This window comes from Triturus cristatus, chromosome 4_1, assembly GCF_964204655.1.
Source record: "Triturus cristatus chromosome 4_1, aTriCri1.1, whole genome shotgun sequence".
NCBI lineage: Eukaryota > Metazoa > Chordata > Amphibia > Caudata > Salamandridae > Triturus > Triturus cristatus.
In genome coordinates, this window is record NC_140585.1 from 541,783,701 (window position 1) to 541,796,431 (window position 12,731).

Here is a 12,731-nt window from a genome sequence, read left to right on the forward strand (position 1 = left end):
GGCCACAACTCTGGCTCCGCCCACTGATCCAATCCTTGGGTTATTCCAGCCCTCTGATTCTCCGCCCACAGTTCCCCTACTTTTTTTCCCCCACTTCGACCACTGATATATCGTGTTGCCAGATAGTGGGAACACCACACCAGTATAAAGTACCATACCTATGATATTATAAATTCCAATAAACTGTTGACTAGCAGGTAGCCCACTGTACAACCTGATTAATGAGTCATTATAACACTGTTGTTAACAGGCACAGGGGTCTCTGTCTGCAGAGGCACGGCTAGGCTCTCACTGTCTACACAGATTTGGATGGTAGAAGAATATATTGGTTATATTTAAATTAATGTTTCATGCTCGACATTTCATTTTTTAGTGTTCTCTGTAGGAATGTCTGATTTATGACTGGAATCCTGGTGCTCTATAAAGTAATCATTTACTATGCTTTAAAAGTTAATACAATCTAATATGTAATGAAAAATGTGTTAAACGCTTTGTTTTGGCCTTTGTCTCCCAAATTTTCTTGGGGGGGAGAAGTTCAACCCCCAAACTCCCCCTAGTAGTGGTTGCTCACTGCCCTTGCTCGCTACACACCATGTGGGAGCTGGTCTCACTTTTACTTTGTTCTCTCTGCTTCACTACTTGTGTCTATTTTTGGTGCTCTCTGAAAGCATGTCTATGGGTACATATGACTGGGTGGGTAACCTGATGTTCTTTAAGGTCATCATCTACTATTTACTGGGCTTTGAAAGTTGATACAATTTGAATATGTAATGAAAAATGTGCTGTAAAATTCACTATCATGTGACCTGGCAGCCATCTGTAATTTGAAATGTGAAGACGACACAAGGGGTGAATCTGTGGCGCTATAATTTTTCAGACCATTTACTTCTGTCACTCCCATCAGGGTACAAGAAGGGGGGTGGGGCTATATTTGGCTGCCCTTTATTGGGCATTTATGTGCTATTGAACTGAGACCTTTACTTGGAATAGCTTGAAGGAGCACCTCCCCCCGATGTCCAAACCTGGGTGGGAGTCTTAACTACGGTGTCATTGTCACATGACTCCACCATGGTGGAGAGCTGCCTGGCAGAAACGCATCCACCAGTTAAATCTGGTTAAACCGCCAGGCACGCCCTGAAATGAGGGGGAAGCCGGAGCGGAGGAGGTCCATGCGGTAAGTCGTGAGGGGGTGACACCATGAGTTACCCGCACCGGGTGACACCAACCCTAGTGACGCCACTGCCAAGGTCTGCCTGGCACCGCTGCAGTGGGAGAGGACAGTGTAGTACGATTACACCACAGAAAGGAACGTCACAGTATCCGAGATGTTGGACGCGGTTAATCGTTGCATCAGTGTCCAAGTGGAGAAGGGGCTTGTGAACAGCAAAATGTAGATAGGTGGTTCTTCCCCCGCCTGTTGTTCTATTTGGTATTTAAATGCGTGTGCTGTGATTTATAAAATGTATTTCAACTGTTTCATATGCTTCACCCGCTCTTGTTCTCTCCCTCTCATCTCCTTTCTACCTCTTTGTTTCTCTCTCTGCTCTTCTCTGTTTAACCCAGCTAGGCCTCCGTTGCTCTCTAGCGAAGTTTCACTCTTCCAACATTTTAAAAATCGTGCATCGTTGCATTATCTTCTCCATAGGGTACATCGCCAGTCAGGAGGCAGCAAGCGGCTCCCGGAACCCAAGGACGTCTCGTAACCACCTATTTGTCTCATAATACAGCTGAGATCGATATGCTTACAACAGGTTTCCTGGAAATATATATTTCCAAATCTTTCGAAAATATGATGGCATTGACCTAGTCGCAGTATTGAACTGCATTGAAATTACATATCTGTAGCGCTTAGCACCCCTGATGCTGAAGCGCTGCATTTTGTGTTAAGTAAATGATGCCCGTGCCGTGCTGATCAGTGTTGGTTACGGTGCGATAATGGCATTTTAATGGCAGCCGTTGTGTGACGCAGTGTATGATAGATCTCAGTTTGTTACATACACCAATGTCGTGGTCCGGGTATATCCACAGAGTGGGCACAGCCCGTGGGGAGGGGTGAGCTTAGCATGGCTCCGCGGCTGGGCTGTCTGCCTCATACTCTCAGGTACAACATGAAACCAGAGGAAACAGTACAAGGTGCAACGGCTGGCAGGTGTCCTTAATAATGTGTGCCCCCTGCATGTAACTTCACTATTTGCCATCCTACCCTATAAAAATATGGCACAGTGGTCAGATTTCTATCCTTGTAATATAGATTTTCCCACATTTAATGCACAAACAAGTGAACTTTTCTTACTGACATCTGTTGGTATGCCTAAACCCCTCTTCCATATGTAATCACCCCACATGCAGTATTGTATATATTTTATTTCATATATGTTATTGTGGTATTTGCCTATTAGGAAACTGCTGATTCATAAAATAATCATTTATTTTTTACTAAAGCATTTCATGTGTATTATTGAGAAGATCGAATTGACAGATATGAAAACACTTTAGGTAAGATATATAAGCTCTAGAGCAAACACAGGCGCAGAACAAAACAAACAGCAAAACCTGCACTTCAGACACGAAAATAGCTTTTTGGGAGACAACCACTCCTTCCCTAAAGGTTGCATGTTCTTCCTCAGTCCCATATCTTTTCTTTTCCCTTGTCTCTGTTCCTCTGTTTCATTTCGCCTGTCCCTCCAAAAGGCTTTGAGTTAGTCGTACAGAGTGCTTTAAGTGCTACACATACACTCACTCAAGTCAAGGCAATTTTTATTCGGTATGTAAAAACAACCATAATAGCGATAACAATAGTACAACAAGCATTTGCAATGCAATAGTTGTCACATTTATGCGAGTTTGAGCTATTGACATGCAAATAACAATGCCTTTTATTTTTGTTTTCGTTTTTAAAACATAAATAATAGGCATTGTCATTTACAGATCTAAAAGTTCGGCGCTGGCAGCGATGGAGCGTGGGTCAGATACAGGGACCACCCTTGGCCCGCTGCACAGTACCTTGTTTGCATGAACGTCGAAGTTGAGTTGTGAGGACCAAATAGGCGTTGTATCATAGACGATGAAGGCGATGCGTCACCGTCAAGCTTTGCAAAGTTGAAGATGCATCAGAAACCGAGGCAAAGCATAACGCAGTCGGTGATGCAATGTACTTGATTTTGGCAGCAGTATGCATCGATGGAGATGTGCCGGTTCTAAACTGCGCAACGGCAGCGATCCACAAATTGTTGCTGGAGCAGCACTTTATACCCACTTCCAAGGGCTTGGCAGGAAAAGATTCTCAGATGGCAGAGTCCAGGTGCAGTAGCAGGTGAGTTGAAAGTCTTTTACTTCCCTGAGATTTCAATCAGTAGCAGTGGCGGCTGGTACCCTAATTATTTGGAGAAGCAACCACTGACCAGCAATGCCTGGAGGCGGGCCAAGGTGGAGCCAGGTGTTCGAAATGGTAGAATTACATACCTCCTTTTATACGCCAACGAACTGTTAATTACAGCGCCTGGAAACAGAAGAACTGCAACACGAAGTGCTATTTCTCTCTCTTGTTCTCCATATATATATATATATATATGTATATATATATATATATATATATATATATATACACACACACACACAGCTCAGCAGAGGAACAATCGTAATAGACTCCCCCCCCCCCCCCCGCCCCCTCTCCTGCCTTATCTGTGCTCAGTGTCCAGGGATTCCTGCTCAAATTGGACATTCCTAGGAAGTATGATATCCCCAAATGTCCTGATTGAGTCACTGTTGCAAAACTGATGCAGGAGTGAGTGGAAAACATAAAAATAATGTATATTGGTCCTGCATTTACCGGCCGCCATTGACTAACATTGAGAATCAGACCCCTCTTCAGGCTGTGTCCACTTCGCACGATAGTTAAACCCAAGGAAAGGGAAGTCCTTGTTCTCACAAGATCATAACTCAGACAGGGGAGCTTACAAATATGTGCCTGGTCTGGAGGATTGTTTGGACTAGGGTTCCGTGCCCTTGCTCTTATCTAAAAATGTATGTTTTTGGACAGTAACATTGGCTAGATTTCACTACAAGACCCCTTAACAGTCATAACGTAGTGTGGCACCTTTTAGGAAGTACGGACTGTTTAGGCACTATAATTACTTTGCACCTTGAAATTTCAGAAGCTGTGTTTGCAGTGTTAAGAAAGAGGCTACAATTCCCATAATGCAGTGTGCTATTGGGCTAAAAGAGATAGACGTGACCGGAGCAAAGTTTTTTCTCTGTAATGATTACTGTGTGACGTGCCTAAAAGTAAATAAGAGTGTAACTTGTTTCAATAACTGCCGTCACTTGGGGAAACACAGCGCCACGCCCCTTGTATTGTGAATTTATATAATCCAGACTGTGCCAGATGAGGCCTTGTAGTGCTTTATACCCACAGCTTCTGAGGTCACGAAGTGCGTAAACAGAGGTACTCTGGTGCGATTGGTGTATGTGATATGTGGCAGCAGTGGTGGGTCGTCATCTGATAGTAGGGATGCCAAATGACTTCAGGTTAAAAAGATGTCCTTATGTTCTGTACAGTTATTTAACAAATTGTTGAATTTAGGGAGCCGTAGTCTTGTTGGGGATACATTGAATCAATTGGACTGAAGTACAAAAAAACAATGTTTAAATTCAAGTGCAGGACTGGACAGTTGCATCTAGGTGGCAGGACATCATCTGGAAAACATATTTGTCGAACCTCTTGCACCATAGTGATGGTATATCGCTGCAAACGGGCGTGTGAAATCTTTGCTTAAAAATAATCGATACGAAGCGAGAGCTGGTTTCTGCTGGTAAAAAGTGAATGGCTTGTTATTTTAAAGAAACGGATGCTCCCCCCACAGACTGCTCTTTGATGAGGCGAGATTGTGTGTAAATGCAAGCCATTAATTTCACTTCTGTCTTAGATCCATCAATTGTGCAAGTGGCTTGTGTTTAAAAAAAAAAAAAAGAAAAAACCCTGCTGGCCATTGGCCTTCCTAACTTTTAGCAATGCACCTGCTGTTCCAGAAATACATCTTTATTGAGTACACACCAGTGGCAGTGGAGGGGTGGGGATGGGGGGGCGGGTGCAAAACATTATATAAAAAAAAAATACAACTTACCTAACAGGACCACATCGCTCCGGACCTCTTCTTCATCCAGGAGCTGGAACCGCATGCTGGAACTCCCTTACCCAATCTTGGGGCTGCACACATGCAGCATGTGAGCAGTGCCCTGATTGGCGAGAGTAGCCTCCCTCGGTGCTCCCAAGTGTCCCGGAGGCCTGCACTTGCTTTCAACCCATAAGACAGCTGGGTTGAGAGGTTTAAAGTGTGTATGTTTGGCTGGCCGTCGCAAGACGGACGGCCAAAAAGCCACACACACTTTGACAGTAGCACAGAGGAATGGGGCGGTTTGATGCACTGTTTAGTCTGCAGCAGCCCTGCCCCTTCCTAACGCTGGGCTCAGGACGGGAGTATGAAAAATAAAATGGCAAAGAACTACCATATTTTTAATCTCAGGGGCTTTGGGGGGGCGGGATTTTAAGTGGAGCGACCCTCCTCCGCTCCAGCTGAGGAGATACCCCGATTAGTAGGCAAGCCAGCATGCAATCGGAGTCCTTCTGGTTCTGGGTTCAATTGATGTGGTTCCAGTCTTCTCGTACAGGCAAAAAGGGCGGCTGGTCAGCATAACAAGAAAGCAATTCTTCCAGAGCAGCAGTCCAGCAGAATGTCAGTCCTTCAGCAGCACAGCAGTCGTCCTTCTTGGCAGAATATTCACAGGTTCAGAAATGTACTAAGTTGGTAGGATCTGAAGTCCAGTTCTTCTACCCAGTGGTGCCTCTGATGTGGGGCAGACTTCAAGGGGGCTTTGAAGTGCACAGAGGTCCTCCCTTCCTGGCCTTGAGCCCGATTCACTACCGAGGGTTAAGCAGTCATTTGTGTGGGGACAGGACCCAGTCTATTGAGGTGTAAGTGTGAGGGTGTTCCCAGCTTCTCCCTCCCCTCCTGCCTGGAATAGCCGATCAGGATGTGGATGGCCCATCAGTCACATCCAAGCTCCCTTTGTGTGTGTCTGTCTAGAGGTAATGCAAAAAGCCCAGCTTTCACCCACCCCAGACATGTATTGGAGACAGGCTGCAGGCACACTGGGCATATTTCTGAAAGTAGCATTTTTAAAATTGTAATGATAAACTCAACTTTACCATTAAAGAGAATTTATCATTTCATTTCCATAGGTACTAAACATGACACCTCTGTCTCCTTCCAATTGCAAATGACACTTATTAGAAGTAACAAGGAATCCCCATTGTTAAACAATGGGAGCGGTAGGCCTCACAGTAGTGAAAAACAAATTTAGACTTTTTCACTACTAGCACATGTAAAACCTTAAAAGTACATGTCCTACTTTCCAATTACATAGCACCCTGCCCTGTAGGATACCTAGGGCTTACCTTAGTGCTGACTTGTATGCATTATAAGGGTAGTTTAAGGCTTGATAAGGCATTCTAAATGCCAAGTCAACAGGGCAGTGTAAACTGCACCCACAGGCTCAACAGTGGCGTGCGTGAGACATGTTTTACAGGGCTACTTAAGTGGGTGGCAGAATCAGTGCTGCAGACCCACTAGTAGCATTTAATTTAGAGGCCCTGGGGACATGCAGTGCACTTTACTGTGGGCTAATTAGTAAATGGCAATTGTGGATAAGTCAATCAAATTAGCTTTAGGGAGAGAGTACAGGCACTTGTTGGCAGTGGTAAACTGCTCAGAGTCCTAAAACCAACAAAACAAGATCAGCAAAATTGGAGGCAAGGAGGCAAACGTTTTGGGAAGACCACTCTAAGCTGACAGGTATAACACTAGGTAAACCAACATAGGGCTGCTTATACCCAGGCAACCACTGTCATCGCCCTTGGGGATAGACTTTCAAGCTTGACACATTCCTCCCTGTATTCTTTAGTGCCAGACCTTTGAATTTTGTACTCGCCGATTTGGAGTCCACCGCGTGTCTGCCGGCAAGCAAAGGAATTGTCCACGACGCCTCAGCTCTTCTTTCTATACGCACCCTGACCTGGGGCTCCCATTTATCGATGATCCTCGACATCTCCGGTTGTATCTTGAAGGGAAACCGCATGGAATGCACGCCTTACAATTTTGCCTAGTCTGCAACCCCTACTGCCCCTGGTCTGACCAGCATGGCATGTGTAAACTCTGCCTGCTGGCCCAGCACAATGAGACTTTCTGTGATGACTGTTGTACCTTTTGATGCAAGAAAACGCTCTAGTAATGGAGGGGGGGGGGGTGCAGCACAAAGCATCGCCAGGAACCCCCAACACCTTTAGACCAAAAGACCTGCTTAAGCCAGAGGAAAAGCCTACGGGCATTTCAGTCACCTAGGGACGATTTGGGGGGGGATCATCTAAGCACAAGTTATCACACATCTGTCTCCTAGCCTTAAGCCTTCAGGACTATAGAATGAAAAAGTGTTCTAGGGCCCTAGTGATGCCACAGGCCCTAAAAGGGTCAGTCGCTAGCTTGCCCTTAAAAGCTCCCCTCGACAGAAGCAGAGCACTGCTCCTGCGAGAGTTATGCGTTGAGCCCAGAGTCAAGCATCAAGAGGCACCGACCCTCTGCTTCGGCACATACAATGGGGTTACCTTGAATACTCTTCTTGCTGCCAAGCAAGCTGCCACTCAAATCTGCTAAACTACGTCAACTACTGACTCCTATTGTCCGAATGGCCAACCTCTGAGCTTAGGTAGACATTGAAAGCACAGCCCTTGAAGGCATTCTAGCAAATACCAGGGGCCCCATTGAAGCTTAGAACAAACACCACAGAGGCATCCATCTTCCTGCAACAGCTGAGGTCCTCGACTCCAAGCAGAAATATATCTGCATACACCCTGCTATGGGAAATATCTTCACCAAGCCTCCAGAGCCCATGCAGACCCCCTTTTGGAATCTCAAAAAATCCTAGGCTGCCTTTTGAGGAGAAGGAGCCCATCTAGCCACTTACACCACTTCTTGCAAAAAGTTTAGCGACAGGATTACAAATCAACCATCAATCCCATCAGTTCCAGGGTATCCTTCGCCACAACCTCTAATCTTCAATCTCCCCACAGAAATTTGCACACTCCCTGTCAGATCAAGATATGCTATTTTACCCAAATTACCAATATGAGTAGCCCATATCGCCTGGAAATGGGAACAGGTCCTGGGAGGACAAAAATGGTGATCTTTCGGACAATCTAGACATGGAACCTGTTGCAGGGGTTCTGCTGTGAAGTAAATCTGTGCCTTGGGAGAACAGGACATCAGACTATAGGGACTGAGCCTCTCTACCACATCAGTACCTGTAGGCACAAATCCAACTAGCTCACAATGCCTCATCTGAACTTTTAACCTTTCCAGAGTAACAGGTAATTTCGGCAAACCTAGGACATGAACCTCTAGTCCCCAAGGGAACCATGGAAACAGATCATCACCTTTCATTCTCACTCATGCATGTCCATAGTCAACAGAAGGACATGAAGGAAGTTTACAATATATTTATTGAAACTATTGTAGTCTATTTTGAAGCAAGTGTGCTACGATTAGTAAACCGAAACAAATAAGCAACGTTATCAACAATACTAGCAGGCTGTAAACAATAAAAAACCTGGCCATGGCAAGTAATATATTTATCTAGGGACACCCTCACTATGTGAGCACTGGCATACATCAGTGGCTGCTGGGATTAGCCCCAGGCCTCATACCTGGTGTGTTTAGTTTGGTGGTCCATATCATAGGTGGAAACTCAGTTTACTCAAGGCTGCTGCCTCAGTTCCCGGACAGGTGTCTCTGCTGGAATTCTTCTCTGCTCATAGGGGGCGAAACACAGTTTATATGATCAGAACTACTGTGTTGAAAACTGCAGCTATACTACTGTGTTATGTCTAAGAACGTTGAGATGTTGCTGACCGCGCACAAGAAAACCGTACACCATGTTGTTCGACCTTGTTCGAAATTTGCAGACTAAATCCCGAGAAGAGTCACTGAATAACAAATATTATATGCAGCGTCTTCCTAAAATAATATCATGGCACAAAAACAAATGTATTATGTGTGGGTGTGCAAAGCAATGGCAACCTTAAACAGCTAATATGTCTCTCCTCTGTCAAGGAGTGTGGTTTCGGTGCTGTGGTTTCTCCTGAAGCCTGATTGGGAGGGGTCGAGAATGTTTTCTTCGATGAAGGCAGCGAGTTGGCTGACGGCCTTTTCCATGACTTTGGCCAGATAAGGGAGTAGGAGATCGGTCTGAAATTCTTGAGGTCGGTGGGGTCCGCTGAAGGTTTTTTCAGGAGAGGGTTTATCTCGGCGTGTTTCCAGTCATCAGGGAAGGAAGCGGTCTTGATGGAGCGGATGATGATATGTTGAAGCTCGGGGTGATGATGTCTGCAGCTTTGCGGTAGATGTGGTGGGGGCAGGGGTCCGTGGGGACCACGAAGTGGGTGGTCTTCATTATTCTCAGAGGGTCTTCGAAGCTGTGGGCTGTCCTGCTGTCAAGTGTCTGCTGCATGCTGCTGGGAGCAGTGGGAGGGGGTTCCTCGTGGGGGTTGTTTTTGTCGAAATTGCCATAGATGGTCTTAATTTTGTGATGAAAGAAAGAGCTGAGTCTGTCGCAGAGGTTCTGGGAGGGAGTGATGTCTGTGGACTCACTGTTGGGTTGGGCGAACTCTTTGATGATGCCAAAGAGTTCCTTGCTGTTCTGAGTGTTGGTGGAGATTCTGTCCTGCAGTGCTTTCTTCCTGGAGAATTTGATGAGCTTGTGGTGGGCCACTGTAGCGGTTTTGAAGTTGTCGAGGTCAGTCGGGTTTTTGGAGTTCCTCCACAGTTTTTCGAGTCATCTGCAGGTGCGTCTGGAGTTTGGTGGAAAACCAGCTGGCTTTCTTGGTGAGGGGCTTGGATGCTTTCTTGAGAGGGCGAAGGTGTTGGCGCAGTCAGTGATCCAGTTGTGTAGAATGCGGGCGACGGTGGTGTGGTCATTGCCGTTTTTGGTGGTGGGAGCGTAGCTGCCGAGGGCGGTGGCGAGCTGGATGTCGGAGCTCTTGTTCTAATTCCTGCGTTGTAGCTGATGCAGATGTCTGCGGGGGATGTAGGATTTGAAGGTGAAGTGAACACCGCGGTAGTCCATCCTTGGGAGTTCGAAGATGTGGCTGAAGGCGATGGCGTTCCCTGCTGTGAAAACGGGATTGAGAATGTACCCAGCTGAGTATGTTGGTTCAGGTACGATCTGCTTGCGTCCGATGGTGTGGAGGTTGTCCAGGAGGGAGGCGGAGTCGGGGCCCTGGAGGTTGTTGAGGTGGAAGTTGAGGTCTCCTAGCAGCATGAAATCTGTCGTGATGGCATGTGGCGTGATTATGTCGGTGATGGAGTCAGAGAAAGGAGCGCAGGGTCCAAGGGTCTGTAGATGAGGGTGCCTCAGAGTGGAGGACGGGTTGGTTTGTATCTTGAAATGAAGTTGTTCCATCAGGTCGGTGAGCCCGTCCGAATAGGTGCTCAGTTGGAGATTGGCCTTGTGGGCGATGGCGATGCCTTCACCGGGACGGTTGGGGCGATCCTTCAATGAGAACTTGTATCCTTCAGGGATGGCGATCGCAATTTCTGGGCCGGAGGCGGCGTTCGTCCAGGTTTCTGTGAGGAAGGCGATGTCCAGAGCGGTGCTGTGGAGGAGGTATCAGATTTCTGTGGCGTGTCTGTGGAGGGAGCAGACATTGAGAAGGATGCATCTCAGGGTTTGGGGTGCGATGGAGTTGTCGCTGGAGGGAGGTGGAGGGTCCTGGGCTTCGGTAAAGGTGAATGGCGGCAGTGACGGCAGGTGAAGAGTCCGTGGGTGTCGAGTGGTGAGGAGGCCTTGCAGTTGAGTTTCTTGCCAGCGTTGAGTATGGGGAGAGCTGAGCAGCTGTAGCGCTGGTGGTCTGGAGGGCCAGGGGTCCTGGCGCTGGTCGCGGTCGGGCGCAGACGGGCTTGCCGCGTGCCTGCCATTAAAAAGGGGAGGAGGGAGGGAGATGCAGCTGGGAGTCAGGAGCAGGGGAGGGGCCACAGGGGCAGCAGCAGTGGGGAAAAAAGCTTGGAAAAAGACAGGTGGCGAAAACAGGCAGGGGGCACCAAACAACAAGGGCACAGGCACAAGAGTAGGGCAGAAACAAGGCAAACCTGGGTCAGCATGGATCAGGAGACGGAGGCACTTCAGGTGGAGCTGCCTCCCTGGGAGAGCAGTAACCTGGCCTAGGTCATGTGCAGGAGCAAGATACAATTGACACTATGCCTGCAGCAAACAGTCCAGCACTGTTCTTATTCACAATAGGGAGTCCTGAAAAACTACGCTGAAGGCAGAGTGCCGAGAACGCAGTCCGACTTCTGCTTTTAGGCGCTATATTCTGGCAGAAAAAAACATTGGAAATGTCCAATGTTGTGTATTTTGTGCGTACTATATTATTTATAAGTGTACTGTGTGAATATTTTGAATTTGAAATGAGCCTGTATAACTGTTTAAATATCTGTAGTCTAAGACTATGCATTATGAATTATCTGGTTTCAAAACAGTAAAAAGGGAATTTTTCATTTGAGAGACATAGGGTTGAATGATTTCCTAACTGGGAGAGTATTTTTCTAACTGGTGCTTTAGCATCCCGTTTAATGGGATAGTGTGGTTGCACTTGTGGGGTGGACCGTATGGGTATTGTACGTTAAAGGGAGTCCTTATCACAGCTGACATGATTGTGATGCAGAGCTGGGCTAGTGCAAGAGCCCATTCTCCCACATAGGCTTGTTTGACCTCATCAGGGACAAGCACAGAAAAAGAAGGGGGTATTGCATCCACACCCTGTGGGGATGTTTGGACAAACTCTGGAAGCCAATCGACTGCCGAAAATATGCTCTGTATTGTTGTGGTGGGTTAGCATTAGTGTATTCATGAAATGTACCTGCGTTGGAATCCACAGCTGGAAAATTGACCCAAGAATAAAAGATGTATAAGCGATAGACGCAATTTGCTTCAACCACAAAGATAAACTGCCTTCCTGCAGCACCAACGCCATGCAAAGTTACATGTCAAAGACTGCATGTCTGCAAATGTCAGCAACTGGTATAAGCTTTGGCTGTGCCATTAGAAAAGTAGTAATGGAAATAAAGTGCAAACACAATTATGTGTAATCCTTTTAAAGGTTCAAGCTTGAACAACCAACAGAAGAAAATTAGGTGCTCCCTAAAAATACTGTGGAGGATATATCCCCAACACCATGAACGTCTCCAGTGGTAGGTGTGAGGGTACTATGGGTACACAAAAGCATTATTCAGGTGACCCGCTGAATAAGTATCAGACCATTGTTGGTGGCGTTATGATGCAGGGATTCTGCTGGGAAGCGGAACTGTGCCTTGGGAGAACAAGACTTCAGAATGTAGAGACTGAGTCTCTACCTCGTCAGTATCTGGAGGACCAAATCAGACTAGTTCACAGTGCTTCACCTGAACTCCTAACCTTTGCAGAGTAGCAGGTGATTTCTGCAAACCTAGAACAAGCTCCTCTAGTCCCCAAGGGAACCGTGGAAACAGATAATCATCTTTCATTCTCACGCATGCATGTCTAAAGTAACCAGAATAAAGACACAAAGTAAGTTTACCATAAATTTATTGAAACTATCGCAGTCTATTTTGAAGCAAGTACGCTGCAATCAGTAAACAAATACAACT

General features: G+C 46.5%; 1 protein-coding gene across 2 annotated transcripts in view; it reads left to right on the forward strand.

Moving 5' to 3' along the window:
- LOC146855198 (poly(U)-specific endoribonuclease-like) overlaps nucleotides 1–12,731 on the forward strand; it is a 524,935-nt gene that overhangs the window by 360,270 nt on the left and 151,934 nt on the right. The window contains exon 7 of one of the 2 annotated variants that reach the window (XM_085652849.1): nucleotides 1,646–1,839. The exons of the other annotated variant lie outside the window; for it this stretch is intronic. Within the exon in view, the coding sequence (XP_085508975.1) occupies nucleotides 1,646–1,807 (162 nt within the window). The 3' untranslated portion in view covers nucleotides 1,808–1,839. Of the gene's footprint in view, nucleotides 1–1,645; nucleotides 1,840–12,731 lie in introns of those variants that run through there. 2 annotated transcript variants of the gene reach the window in all.